General features: G+C 34.5%; 1 protein-coding gene across 12 annotated transcripts in view; it reads left to right on the top strand.

Annotated features, from left to right (window-relative positions):
* Nucleotides 1–16,091, top strand: part of LOC123717764 (protein Fe65 homolog) — a 71,114-nt gene that overhangs the window by 43,604 nt on the left and 11,419 nt on the right. For 11 of the 12 annotated variants that reach the window (XM_045673924.1, XM_045673925.1, XM_045673923.1 and 8 more), the window contains 2 exons: nt 2,743–2,881; nt 15,862–15,900. In XM_045673924.1, the coding sequence (XP_045529880.1) occupies nt 2,743–2,881; nt 15,862–15,900 (178 nt within the window). The remainder of the gene's footprint in view (nt 1–2,742; nt 2,882–15,861; nt 15,901–16,091) is intronic. The other variant, XM_045673926.1, reaches the window with a different exon arrangement.

The following is a 16,091-nucleotide window of genomic DNA, read 5'->3' as shown; positions in this document are numbered from 1 at the left end:
CAATGATATGATTCATTCCCGGCCGAATGGTTTTTTTTAGTAATCAATACCTATAACATGGCAAAACTGCATAGATAGCAATAGTACAGGCTTTGATTTATTGAATATATTTTATATGTAACATACGAGACTGATATATATCGCTTGGGCATTACTAGAGACTTTTTAAAATTAAAGTGTCATTATTAACACTAACTTGTTGGTAAACAGAAAAGTTTCACCTCTAGGTGTGATATTACATACTCGTTACTGTTTGTGGCCTAAGTCACAAAGTTTTATTTTCGAATAAACGTTTCAATACAGCCACGATAGTCTGTGCATTTCTCTGCGCTTATTTGCTACGTCATTATCAACTGTCTGTCACTGTCAAAATGACATAACTGTTGTCAATATTAGAATGATAATTTAGCAACAATTTGTCCAATGCCTGAAATTTTTTTGACATATCAAATTTCTTCCCAGCTTCGACAGATGTCCATTCCCGTTAACTTAAAAATATTTTTGTTTAAGATGATATCATAGTTGCGTACTTTTGTCTAGCCACAACTACTCTTATTTGTTTTAGCCCTATACCTATTATTCAGAGTTTATTTGATTTGAGACTTAAGGTCCTTCAAAAAAAGAGCGTACCAATTCTTAAAAGGCCGGCAACGCACCCGCGAGCCCTCTGGCATTAAGAGAGAGTGAGGTGAGCCTCCTGTCCATTTGCCCCCTGTTTTATTAAAAAATGTTTATTGTTAAGATTTTTTTGAAGACATTCCCGCTACAATCTTATGACATGCATCAGAAAATACGTTCCTGTACATGACGCTTATGTTGCCACATAACAGTTAATGTTTAGTACCATTGGATACTGGCCACAAGCGTTACTTATATCGTGTATATATAACATATACATTGTTTCACTATGACACTTAGGACCGGATGAGGCAAGAGGGAAGAGGCTCCACTAGCTTTTAATTTTCGCTGTTTTTCCTTTACCTTTGTACAAACATGAGCATATTTTAGTTATATAGTAATAAAAAATAATTGATCTGAATTTATATTTTAGTGGGGCCTCCACTCCTTGGCCCCCAGGCCTCGGGAATTCCGGGCCCGGAATACACTAAAAAGTATTACATAACAATATTCCTTATTTATTTTGATTGGAAAATAAAACTTAAAAAATCCACCAAAAAAGCTTCCTTTTTGAAATTAAAAATTACATTGCTTAGTGTTGTCCAATATTTACATCTATTTATTTCAAGCATAATTCCATTTCCAGATTCTAATACGATAGAACGATAATTCTTGAATTAAAAATACTATCAATCGCGACGTGCGTTGTTCCAGAATTGAGTGTTTTGTAAGGCCACAACTACGTAGAGCCAATGGACCTCTGAAGTATTACCGAACCAATTCGACTTAAGGTCCTTCACGAAACGAGCGGACAATTCTTAAAACGCCGCAAGCTCTCTCGGCTGTATCTAAATTTGAGGGTAGATACGGGGTATATAAAACTAGTTGACCCGGCGTACAGCCTAACAGGATAAATTGAAAATGACAGATTAGCTGAATTAAGCTAATAAATATGTCAATCCTTTTTCATTAGCGACATCGTTCTATGCGCTTAGCTCCTTCTCTATCTTCTGTACAAACATTACCTGTCCACATCGTATCCCTAACTTTCTTACTAACTACTAACTGACGTGATACTGCTCTTAAATTATCGTGATTCGTGTGCACATTTTACTTATGATTTTTCTTGTATCCTTTTTTATTTTAATTTAGTGTGCTCTTTTATTCCTGTTTAGTTTTGTCTTAATTATATGTAATGGGTTTTTTTGCACTTCTTGCCTACCTTATCTAATTTAATAGGATTTTTTTCTCACAAATCTTCTTTTCATTGAATTATGTTCAAATTTTATATTAGTTTCTTAGAGACCTCCTGAACTTTCCTTTTGGGTTCTTAGATTCCTCCATCCCTTTCTCCTGAAAATTTTACGATATCGTCAGCCTATTGCTTTAGTGGCCCATGTTTTTCCTGGCGGTTTCTTCCAGCGGGTGGCTTCGGCAATCCATCATTTATCTGTACATCTTGCAATATGGCCATTTACGCTGTAAATGATGTTAGTTTTCGGCTTGTCAGCGCAGGCATGATACAAAGAAAACTTGAGGAGGTACACCTTACAAATGAAGGCGTTTTGTAATTTATCCGTGTCTAATTAGAATTGTAACGGAATATCAATGAGCCAGGTCTCAGACAGCATATGTAAGGCCTCCACCGGTGAAGCCTTAGAGTTTGTTTTCATCTGCCCATGTCTTATATAATGTTCACATTGTCGACATGTGAACAAATCTTTGAACACGGTTTATGGAAAATTTCAACAAACATTATAATCAAAGTCTTTATAATCAAAATATTATTTATTAACTCTTGAAGGCTTCTTTTAATGGAACAAACGGGCTGGACGCTCACCTGATGTTAAGTAATACCACCCATGGACACTCTTAATGCCAGAGGACTCGTGTTGCTGGTTTCAAGAATTGGTACATGCTTTTCTTGTAGTGCCCTAAGTCACTTACTTTTACACGGCAAAAAATGTTTTAAAAAACGCTAAGTTTTGGAACAACGGATGTCGAGGTGATGCCGGTGTAATTTCGTACTCGACATCCGATGATGAAGCAAACATTTTTTCGTGTTGTTGCCGTAATATGTGCAGAAATACCATGATAACACTTTAACACCAGTTTCCTTTCCAGAGAATGGTCTACTCTCCTACGAGAATCCAAACTATCATTTGGACCCGGCGCGCCTCGAGTCCGCCATATACAGTGATCTCTACGATATGCATGACGACAAAATGGCGGACGACTACGACAACTATCTAGACAACAGAAGGTATGTTAATTCCTTATGAGTCCAGAAACACTTAATGTAATTAGGTTTTATTAGGCACAGCTTATAGTACGAGCAAGTTCATACGTTATACAAGCAGAAGTAGCGGCACCTTGATGGCTGGAAGTCTTACACAGTCCATTACACAAGACACTTCGTTTTCGAAGCGAACCTGCAACCTGCCACCTGCAAGTTAAACCTGCTCCTCCTTCAACGGCCGGTACCCATTAAAATGGTTGTCCATGGAGTCGCATGACTGCCCTTTTAGGGCGTCCTGTAGGATTCTGGAGTTGATTGATTAATAATTCCATCTTACTGTTTTCATAGCATTAAAAACACACAACACTAACATAATACATACAGAGTTGTTGATCGTGTCAGTCGTGGCACACGAAAAACTTATTAATAATAATAATAATTTATTGCAAGAATATGGTACAAAAAGGTGGGGTAATAGTAAGTTCGCATATCATGCCACCCACAATAGCGCGCAAATTTGTCTTTAAAGGAGTTTTACATTTTACATTATTAGTCATATTAAAATTGCTCAATTCTTATATTATTTGTATCGTACATATGTTATTAAATTTATATCGACTACAGTGTCTCACGCAAATAATCATTTATTGAGTAATACATTTTTTCCATAAGTAACTTTAGTCGGAAGATCTTTTAATTCTTTTGGTAAATTATTGTAAACCTTAATAGCCATACAAAAGTTGTTTTTTCTTCAACAGTTCCAGATTGGTTTTTGGCACAGCCAATTTCTCCCCATTTATATTTCTTACTTCGACTTCTTCTTCGAATATTTTTAGGACTGGGCCTCAGATTTCTGAATGTGTTTCATGATAATTTTGATAGGGTGGACTAGCGGCTATATAAATAAAATCAAACGTAAATAATGCTTGAAAACATTGTTTTCTTGTATATGAGAAAATATATAATGAATCTATAAATGACACCGCAAAAGTAAAGGAAAACATAATCCAAATTCAAATGCAGTGCATCATAGACAAGTATAAGTGGACAGCATCACGACCTTCCAACAAATTTGTCCATCTAGTAGGTAATCAGCCTGTATCTGACACACGCGCTCGACTTATTTAGCCATGCCGGGTTCCACATTATGTTTTGATTTACAGTTCGAGCCAATCTTAAATACGCGCAATGCAAGTCCATTGGTGTATATCCAGTCGCATGCTGAAACCAGCAGGCTAACACGGCCCTAAAACAATAGAAAATAAATGTATAAATACCTCTTATTGTAATAATTAAAGCTTTTTTTATTTCCATACTCTGTAGTTATAGGTAAATGTTACTTCTGTGGTTATGGACTCCAACCATTTCCATCTTTATCTTTGCCAATAGTCTGCCAAATGCTGCTATTTCTATCACGACATCAGTCCACCTTCTTTTTGGCCTTCCCACTCTTTTTCCGGGTGGTGTATTCCATTGTGTACGTCAATCTGTTTTCCAGGTATTGTCTTTGACCAGCCCATTGTCACTCGGTTGCTTTAGCTTTTTGTCAAATATATTCAAAATTACAACAAATGTTTAATAATGAATAAAATGTACACTAATTGTTTGTGTTTGTGTGTGAGAGAGCGTGTACGACTGAATTATATTTTATAGGCCTAATATTATATACTATATAGTATAATTATGGGCTTATAAAAAGTTATATTTTAGATGTTAGATTTTAGGTATTACATATTTTTATTTATTTTCCAACCAAACCAAATGTTTAGAAGTAAGGCGAAGCCGGGTCATAAATTACCAATGTATCAGCTGACAATGTCATTTATCACATCCTGTTTATCATAAGTCCATGACCTTACGCTATTTGTCATAGGTCACAGTGAATCAGACATTTGGCATGAAAAGCGCATTCCAGTTATGGGTAATGTCAGAGATTTTTCACTATTACTATTAAGTCTACAATGGATTGCCAGTGTAGTCCCAAATGTACGGTTCCTGGGTCATCGAGATATTTCAAATTGTAGAGAATTTCATTATAACTCTATATTATCCACTTATATACGTTTTATAAAATAATCAAAAGCTTTTTCTAGTATTACACTAGCTTCTCCGCGATTACTTATTTGAGTAGACTATTTCTTATCTATGTTTAATTTCGAATTCTTCCACCTCCTCTCCAGTGCAGTCAACCACACCTTTGTTCCACACACTTATCATCATCGTTCTCATCATCATAAGTTTAAAAAGAATGTGTGATGATACTTTACTTTTGAAACGATATAAAAATGTCATTTTGGAAATAAATTGAATTACGATTACTACTACTTATAAACTACTATTTTTAATAGGTGTATGAGGTGAATATAATATAATATAAAATAATTTCAACAAGGCTATGGTGGCATGGCACACCAGATTGGGAAATACGTAAGATAAACAATCTCCAAACTTAAAAAAACTTCAAAGGGAAATAGTGGCAAAAGCTCGTTCGCTCGTTATAATTTAAACGAAAAGCTTCGACTTCCACTAATGACATTCGAAACGGCACACAAGCACACTTGTAAAAGCTCAAGTACCGTTTTCAGTTTTTAACCGGTAACTGAATTCTGATAACAGAATGGTCCAGCGATAACTGGTTAATACATATAATAATAAACATTAATAAAAAGATAATTGAAACAGATTTTAAAAATTTGGTCACAGTGGCAGTGTACCTTTAAGGCTGGCTGCCTTTCCTAGCTGCAATGCGATACTTATTTGTTGAGCCAGGTAAGCACCAGCTCCGAGGTCACCGGTACTGTCTACCAGACGCCATAAATCTTTAATTAGCGCTTGTGCACTTGAACCCTACGGCCCAAGGGTTACGGCCAAAGTTGGAAGAAAGTCCATGATATTAGATTTTTCTTTTTCAGTCCGGCCATTTCTGTAGGTCGTGCTATAATGCCGCGCATCTTCCTCCACGCTCCTCTATCTTCGGTAAGCCTTTCACCTGTCATGTTGGTGATGGTAAGACCTTTAAGGGCCTTTACTTGATGGGTCCAAGTTATCGGCCTTGAGGTGCCCTCCATTCACGATGTGTTTATCTTGATATTAGATACGATTGTAACGTTTGACCGAATTATCAATAGCCAACGATTGCGTCACAGGATCAGCGACCTGCGTACAGCGCAGTCGCAGTGCATCGATCGGTGATGCATCGCGCTTCCGGGCCACGACACGCGACACGCAATTCTTTATTTAAAATTTCAAATTTGAAACCTAACCGGAAGTACTTGTTTGCTTTATTTAAATTCAAATTTGGAATAGGAAATACTTGTTTGCTTTATTAAATTTGAAATGTGTTTGAATAAGAGCTTGGAATTTAGTTATCAAAGAATTCCGTGTTTTGTCTTCTTTTACTTGACGAGAATGCTCAGGTATTGTAGACACATTATATATACATAAAAATGTTAAATAATTATATAGCAAACTGGAACATCCTACAATAGATTATAATACATATAAATACATGTATTTCAGAGGAGTTAAACGACTTTTAATATACGAGCATAAGCAACTCGTAAATTATTCATAAGATTTATATATATAATATTTATAAAAATATAATTTATTATTAATGCGTAATCCTTTACTTTTAAAACCCCTTATAAATTTTAATTAGTTAGCATATCCCTATCTACATATGTTGTTAGAATTTATTACAAGTTATTTTAGAAACTTTGGGTCTTAAATGCTGGTTTAATGGCCACACATCCGTAGCAGTCGCAGCCAGGCACGTTCGACGGCGTGGGGTCCAAGTTAGCAGCGATTATATTTATATTTAAGCAAAACACCGTTGCAATTAACTTAGTCTGTCTCTTTTCTACACAGCGTTAACTCAGTTTGACAGAAAGTGACGAGCTTTCTTTTGCGAACTGTGGAATTGACTCCCGTCTTTCCCGAAAGATGTGACTAAATGTTTGAAGAAAGAGTATACTCCTCCTTCAGCCGTCCTTGCACCCACCCACTGTGTGTCCATGGGCTGCGATTACTGCCCTTTAGTCGTCTCCTATACTCGTTCTTTAGTTTTAAAAGCGGTAGTTTAAATTTATAGAATTATTCAATTGTTTTTTTTATCTACGAAGAGAAATCTAAGTGCTTGAAGGTGTAAGTAAACTACCATTGTCTTTTTGAGTGAATTAATTAATAGAAGACACAGATTTTGACACTTAAATACCATCTGCAACAGTTTACACTGTTTAAAACACATTTTCTAGTATGTACTAGCTATATATATTACTATATATTTAGCTTACTATATGTATGACTTCAATTTATACCCAAATCGTATTAGTTAAAAAAAATTTCAAATTTTTCAATTTTTCAAACAGATTTTTCTTATAATTAGTTTTTCTTCTTACAGATTAATATTATTAATACCTTGCATATAACTTGGCTGAATGTCCAGGTCCAGGCCAAAGTCTCTAAACGTAAAGTCGCAAACATTTTAGATTAAAGCAGAGAACTAACGGTTAAATTGGATGGCGTCCAAAGTTTTATATAACCTTTACAAAACTGTTACTTCTATTAAAACCTTCCACCCTGTAAAAGAAGAGTAGGCAGGCCAAAAAGACCGTGGGCTGATGACTCAATAGAGAAAGCAAGAAAATACTAGAAGACTGTTAACAAAGATAGAGATTGGAAAGGCTTGAAGGAGGCCTTCACCCAAGAGGTCTATCTATATCCACAGGCGTCTAAAATTTATAAGTAAATCTGAACAATAATGAAAATTAAGGTCAGTCTCTGGAAGCGTGTCTTGTCCTGTGCCAGATGCAGCAACTCTTCTGCAGTTGCAATACCCGTCAACTCCCAAACTTTGTGAAGCCATGTTGTTTCCTTCTTCTAACACGCGCTTAACCCTGGATGAAAGAGGTGGTGCTAGTGCTGCTAGCACTAGACGGAACTGGTTCTAGAATAAAGTTACTTTTTCAATTCCTCTCTCTGGGTAACACCTGTCTGAATATCGTGGTCTGTTGTATAATAAGATCAGGTGCAAAATTTCCTCCACCAAGTATGATTTGGACACCAAGGACGAGGCTTTGACTTAATCAGTCTACCGTTGGCGAACGCGATCTAGCTTTCGGTGTTACCAATCACGATGAGTTTCTCTAGGCTTTCGTTGCCTCTATTGTGTAGCCGACGTAGGAATACTTTTACAATAGTTTTCTTTTTTCAAACGGTAAGAGAAATAGGAAAAGAGATATTTTGACATTCACCTGCTGCCTAGCTGCGGCTAGCGATCTGTGTGATCGCGTGCCTGACAGGTGCCCTAAATCGGTAAGGGAAGGTTCATAATTGTATATATATATTTTCGTTATTTAATTTCGGTGCCTTAGAAGAATATTTTTATCGCGTTAAGCGTCTATCTTGGACTTGGCGCTCAATGCATCGTATAATCTGTATCGGACAAACCTCGTTCCTGTTACAAAGTACATTTTACGTGCAAGATAAAGCTGCCTCGAGCTTTATAAGCTCAACAACGTGTTTTCGAGTTTTATAACTTGATCAAGTTGTATACTTTAGGCACTATATTATATTATATACCAGTTGCTCTCCTTTCCTTTAATTTTTTATTGTAATGCAACAAATTGGTAATAAATATATATATTTATGTAATGGGAGGCAAACGGGCAGGAGGCTCCCCTGATGCAAAGTGATACCCGCCGCCCATGCCCACTTTGCCAGAAGCCCGCATGTGCAAGGCCTTTTAAGAATTGGTACGCTCTTACCCTGAAGGACCTCAAGTCGAATTTGGTTCGGAAATGCTTCAGTCAGGAGCTGGTTCCATATAGCCTTAAGAAACGCTCAGTTGTGTGGCTTAAGAACGACGGACGTCGAGGCAATATGGATTTTGTATCCTGCCTTGACGTCTGACGATGAAACTCAGCTGCAGTATCAGTCTTTGCTTCAACTTTAATTTTGTTCTCTTTGGAGTTCCTCTTGGCCTGTGGTCTGTATCCAATTCTACTTGAAGGCGACACAGGCGCTCATTAAAGAGTTAAATGGGAAAGACAGTACTGACAGTATGTAATCTGTTTTGGCTTTGTATATTTTATAACATGTTACATAGCTGTAAGATTACTAATAAAGGAATGTTTAACCGTGGGTCATGCTCGTAATAATTTCGCGAGATAATTGAACGAACACAGCATGCGCTCGGTATGCTTATTAAATTCGCTTTATGAGAAGTGAAACAATGAAAGTTTATGTTCGAATGGTTTTTAAATGTATGAAACAAACAAACAACAGACGACAGTGAGACAGACATATTATATTGTATTTGCTTTGACGTAAAAATTCAGCGTCTATTTAAATTTACTTACATCTTTTTCGTGGAATATTAATTACGTAATCTAGCTAATGTGTATGCGTAAGCGTGATGGTGTGAAGGTGGGGTGTGATCATGATGCAGGTGATTTCGACAAGGACATTCTTAATACTATAAAGATTCCGCGATAGCTTGAACAAGTCAGGGCTTAAATTTTGGTCGTCGTATATCCGGGCTGCGCGATACAAAGCGTTATGTATTGACTAAAATAAAAGTTTGTATGTAAAACGAAGTTTTGCATACTATCAAAGTTGTATACGAGTTGACGATTGTCTAGTTTCTAGACGTACGAACACTGTATTCACTTGAAAAGAGATCTTATTTTTTGTTTGACTTTAAACAATGTTCTAAAGATTTTTTTTCTAATTTAATTAGAGGCAAACGTTCAAACTCACCTGATGTTACACACCCACAGACACACATTGCCAGAAGGCTCGCAAGTGCGTTGCCGGCCTTCAAAATTAATTTTCATAAGTACTAGTAAGTAACAATGTAGCAAACAGTAAAAGTTATTTAATAAAATATAGAACGTTTAGGAAACTCGTCAAACGTTTCGTTCACTCACTTGTCTGACGGAACTTTAGCAACTCGAATGAATATCGATTTTTAATTAACTGTCTAGAGATTCAATTAACTCTCTGATTTAACTACTTTACTGCGATATATATATATATATATGCTATGGTCTGCATTATTATAAAATTTCTCCGGTCGCGTGTGTATGATCACAATAAACTCTGTACGTCGTCACCAATAGTGTGATGATTGCTGAGGTTTGCCAGACAGCCTGACAGTACCGGTGGCTCCAGAGCTGGTGGTTTCCTTGATCAAGGAATAACTATCGCAATACAGCGAGGCGCTGCCATTACAGGTTACACTGCCACAGGGTTCCAAACTTTTTAGATTTATCAATTTTTTAATTATTATTATTACTTTGTAGGTTAGGAATATTGTCAATTTCGCACGGTATATTTGTTGGAAATATATATGAAAAATACGCTGTAATATAATTGATAAGGATGTTGTAAACAAACTTGCCAAAATACATGAAGTTTTTGCGTGTTGCTGAAGATAGTAAAATAGTGTTCAATGCTCACATCTGTGTGTTTAATTTTAGACTGTTTACGTAATTTATAGCTTCCGCGATAAAATCAATCACAAACTCCAAAAAACAGTTTAAGAAACACAAATTTTAATACAACAAAAATTATACCCTCGCCTATATTGACATATTCTGTAATGGCGATTTAAAAAAAGCCGTATATATTTGATATATTCCTGTTTAGTTATTTATTTCTTTGTATCTTTATTATTTGTACATATATGATAGCTTCTAACATTGTAGATATAGCATTATGTACGATGCTGTACTTTAATAAATAAATACACAGACCTGTCCATGTTGCAGGACGTGCAAATTTAAAAATCACGCTTAATAGATCACCCTATATCCAACTACATACAGGTAACTCTTTTTGAAGTCTAAAATTACCGTTAGAAGCTAACAAAAGAACCTCTTGACACGAGTAGAGAGCTCGTAAAGACTTGACACCGAAACGGAGATACGATGCGCTTTTAAAGGACTTTGAGCTTTTAAAAGTGCAGTTTCTATGGGAGATGAGCTTTGTGTTACGATGTAAGCTTTTGAAACTAGTTTGTCGAGAGCTTTATTAGCTTACATTTATTTCTTTTTCTGGTGTCCTATTATTGTTAAAGGTTGGCTGTTATCAAGTTTCTTGTGCTAGTCTAAACAGTTCCTCGGCGGTTGTCGGGACGCCTCTTGCCTTGAATAAATTTATTTATTTATTTTTAATTGTTGTTGAAATTGTACTAACTAACTAAAATAGATCTGTGTCCTATTTAAGATATTTTTTTATTAAATTTGTCTCACAACATTGATTACTTATTTTATAGTACGATATCACGTAAGCTAATAGATGAAACCCCATTTGCCGAATGTTATTTACTTAACATGATGAACATTAAATGAGGATGAACATTAAAAATACATGTCAGAGTGAATCTACTAGACTGAAATATGGACGTATATACATGTTTCTCATGTAAAACAAAATATAATTTTGTAATGAGAAATAAAGTTCTTTAAACATCAAACATTATTGTTTTCTCCAATAACATTGTATGGACCACTGCCACCCATTTTAAGAGTTGTTATATCTTGGGCTAGATCAGTCTCTTCGTCAGCCAATCTTTTTCTTCACGAACCTTTTGCCATCACAGGACATTCTACATTAGGTTGACTATAACGATACAAATTGTCCGTTCAAATGTTGCATAGTTTTCGAGATTTACTGAAAAACATCTTCTCCCGGATATTAATGTGAAAAGTGATTTTAATTTTCCAAACAAAAGAAAACTAAAAAATAAATATTTCAATAATAAGCTTTTGTATTAAAAAAACAATGGCGGTACATATACTGAAAAAGTAGCTCAGAATTTGTAGATGAATAATGAGATTTATATATTTATTAAAGCTCACATATATAATACTATATCTACAGAATATGTCGCAATCTATATTTTCTAAAAGACATGACATTCAAATTTTAGATTTATTAGTATTTTTTTGCTAAAAATCAGTAAAATACCGGATTAGGTATCAGTAGGCACTTAGCAAGCTTTTTAATATTATTTATTAATTTCCTTATGTCCTATTTTTACAGTAACTTAATACTAATACAATAGAAAACTAAACTAAAAGCAATATAAACATAACAAGTAAAAACTTAAAATCTAAACCATTTTATAACTAATTATAAATAATGCAATTCTTGTGAATTCAGTTAGTGTGCAAATAAAAACATATCAATAATAATTACGGTAGGCAAGACACGCGTAAATGGTGCTTCACTGAGTAAGTTCGTACGCGTCCGAGGTACCGTCATTGCAATTGATCAGACTACCACCGAATATGTCAAGTTCTGGATAAGTAGCAATGTTGAAGCAATACTGTCTGTTGTCATTGTCATTAAATGTCACAAAGTTCATACCGTCAAAGTGAAATTGGTTCAAACTATTGTTGTTTATTTGATTGGCCAACATTACTTATAATAATAATTAATCATTTATTTGTAAAAAAAGGGGTACACTCAGTTTGATTAATTATGAAAAACCATACAATCAGCAAAATAGACATGCAAATGGCATGCATCATAATGTCGAATAGGAACAATTAAGTTATTTATAATTGATATCAAAAAAGCACCTTGCCATTAAAAATGTTATCACCCTCTTGAAAGAACTACGCGGCAGTGGTCTATAACTAGGAATGTGATTAAGTAGTTTGATATGGAGTTACAACTTTTTAAATACATCCTGGTGCTGCTACATGCAACCCCAGTTGTGTTGAATCCCTTCGTACAGGCATGTTTTTTTAACTGTTTTTAATAATTTAAAATTCCTGATAGTTGTAAACACAACTTTAAAAACGTAAAACGTCTTTGTTAGTGCATTATTGTTTTGACTGAGTACATTTATTGATTATATACATTTACAATTTAATCAAATTAAAACTTTCGTCTGCAAAGTTTCTTTAACCACAAAGCTTTACTTCTATAAAGTTTGTCTTTTGTTAACATAGCTTTTACACATTAAGAAAACAATTTTTAAACGGATTGAAGCTATGTATTATTATTATACACCTTTAATTAAAATTATGTAAATAATAATACAAAGCTTCAATCCGTTTAAAAATTGTTTTCTATAAAGTTATAAAACTTGTGTAGAATTACCGTACGAGCCAAGGCTATACATTTTCCTCAGTCAGATTTTCTTCATTTATCGGCTTTCTTAGTTTTATAAAAATAGAATAAAAAAAATAAAAAGATGTGTTTATATTATAAGTACATATGAAATACAATGTGTAAGATTTGGGAACCCTTTAAAGTAAAAAAAATACCTCTGTCAGGGTTCCCAGCTCTTCCATAACAAACTTAATTATAAATTCCTTGATACATATAATTTAAGCTTCATCAGTTACTTTGCATTCATTCGTTACATTGCAATCAACTTTTGATTATTTCCCTTGTAATCTACTGTTGGAGTGGTTAATATGGAGCAAAAATAAAATGCTCTATTATTTAGAGCACCCCGAAGGCCCAGGAACCATACAGTTTATGTATGGATGATAGATGTTTGATAGTATGAAAATAAGGTAACCTTTGAGAGTTATCTTATCTGAGTATCATCACTTAATAAGGTTTTAAGGAACTTCTTTTGTATATTTACAATCATTACCACGATAATACCATACTATGCACCAGGTTTCATCAATTGATTACCAATGAGGAATAGTGTTTCCCATTAGGGAAATGGCAGTACAAAGACCAACTGAATTTCGCAGGACACACCCTCACCTAAGGACAGCATCTATAATACTCCGAATATCCTCTGCAAAACCAGAACAAACAAAATATCCAGGTTGCAGACTTTGCCTACGCGCCTAACAAGTTTCGATATAGCAGAGCGTTGTTTTCGTAGAGGCAATTCAGTCCAATAACTTTATTGGAGTAAATTTCCTTCAACCAAATCCAGTTGCATAAATAGACAGTAATTGTTTGTCTTAATTAACTTTAATATCATCGGCAAATAATAGTATTTTGGATGAGTCATGTAAATTATAATTATATTATTGCGTTAATCATAACAAAAAAAAAACAACAATCACCGGTTTTGAACATTGGCTAATACCAGAACGTTTTAGTATAAAATTTTACAGAAAATTCCAGAACCTTCTACACGGATACCTCAGAAACGCTGAGACAAAATAATTAATTCAATTTAAACCCACCATATAACTGTTAAATTTGACATGAACAATAAATAACACGAATTTCTACAAGATACAGCAAAATAATTATACCGACCACTGAGTGAACATAAAATGGTCGAATGAAGTGCTATTAACTCCGAGATTGGTCATAAAGCCGTTTCGTGGTTAATTTACTAGACTCTTGTTAAATTAATGTAACAAGTGTAAGGCGTATGTTAAGAATAATTATTAATATGGATTACAATTTAGCCTTACTTACGACTGAGGTTAACTGATATCGCCGCCCATGGACACTCATTATAATTCGAACGTGGTCGCCGTGACCACGCACGCTGTAAAGCACGCGAAACGTCGGTTAAAATTATGTAAATAATTATAAGTTTTTAATAATAATACATAGCTTCAATCCGTTTAAAAAGTGTTTCCTTAACACTTAACACAAGTGTTGAGGCAGTTTTCGCCGCGCACCAACACTATGTGGTATCTCTGAAGTGTTTTCGAACCAATTCGACTTAGGGTCCTTCAAAACAAGACCGTACTCGTTTGACATTGCCCTTTGGCCATTGGCGGCGGTATTACTTAACATCAGGTGAGCCTCCTGCCTATTTGTATTTCATATACGTTATACTTAGTTGAGACAGACATAGTCGTTTGTATACACTTTGAATGTCTTCTTTATAAAATAGGTAAAATAATTACGATTAGTAAAGATCGGCAACTAGACCAGTTGGCGTCACTATGACTCTACATATTAACGTAAACAAAGTCAAGCATTTTTACGTTATCATACTAAAATAACACTAATACACATAAATATAACACATTTATAATTATATATTATATATATTAAAAACTCCGAGCGTAAACATATGTGCAACCTACTTTAGCGTTGCGTCGTCTAATCTGTGATCGTTTTGTGTCACGTGTCTGAGGTGTATCTGTATTTTTAGGTATGGATTTTTTGACAGATTAATGATTAAAGTTATTTTTCAGTGGCACAGATTTTTCTTGGCCGGTTAGAGCGTCGCTGTCATCGATATTAGTATTGCCAGTAAATAACTATTATAAGTATTGTCTATGTTAATAACATAACTTTTACACATACTTTTTTAAAGCATTGAAGCTATGTAATAAACTTATAATTATTTTCCATAATTTTAAGCTTTACAGCGTGCGTGGTCACGGTGACTGAAGACAAAAGGTGTTGAATGTCAAAAAGTGTGACAGCTGTAGAGAAAGTTATATTATCTGTGTTCATTTGACAACGGAGTTTGAAATCGACTAAAAGATGAAGACTCACGGTGTCCTCTATTTTCGCGGATTGTTTGTCTTGAGATTTTAATTTTGATATTATTGGATCCCGCTATTATAAGGTCATTTGAAGTCCTGCCAGGCAAACTAAATTATTTACATAAATGTCTTAATAAAACAATGTATATATCTAAAAAATACAGTACAAGGCTTAAATAAATGAACCACAAACATAGTGACAACTGTTATGGTAGGTTTTGTTACCTGTACTATTAATATGCTTAATATCTTTTAAGATGCCTTCAATCAGAACCATACAATAATTATCTGTTGTATTTTTATCAGATGGTTTCGGTATATGTTGTTGTTTTTTTCCTCACTTTGTAAAGTCAAGTTTTACATAATATTAGTCTCAATAAAACTTAATTTGATACTATTGTAATTATTGGTGGACAGTGGAATTTATTTAAAATAAAGCCAGAGGAAGGAGTGAAATCCCTTTTGATTTTGTATATTTTTGGGAAATTAAACAACAGTCATTTACTATATTCTGTGCTTTTATCAGTGCTGTAGTCTTTACGTTTATTGTTACAGGGTTGAGGACGAGATTTCTTCACCAGTTGGCAAAGTAAAGTGAGTATCAACGAAAAAGAAAATATTTTATCGCATTTATTTTAATTATTAAATATTAATTGTGAAGTATTCAAATTATTCTTAACCTTACGAAGGTATGACTAATAATATGAATAAATAGAAAATTTAAAAAGTTTGGTCCCTTTGGCTACCTTAATGATGGCAGCATTTCCTCGCTGTATTGCGATACG

Source organism: Pieris brassicae, chromosome 13 (genome assembly GCF_905147105.1).
Source record: "Pieris brassicae chromosome 13, ilPieBrab1.1, whole genome shotgun sequence".
NCBI lineage: Eukaryota > Metazoa > Arthropoda > Insecta > Lepidoptera > Pieridae > Pieris > Pieris brassicae.
The sequence above is the reverse complement of the archived record's forward strand: the minus strand, read 5'-3'. Positions and strand labels throughout refer to the sequence as shown.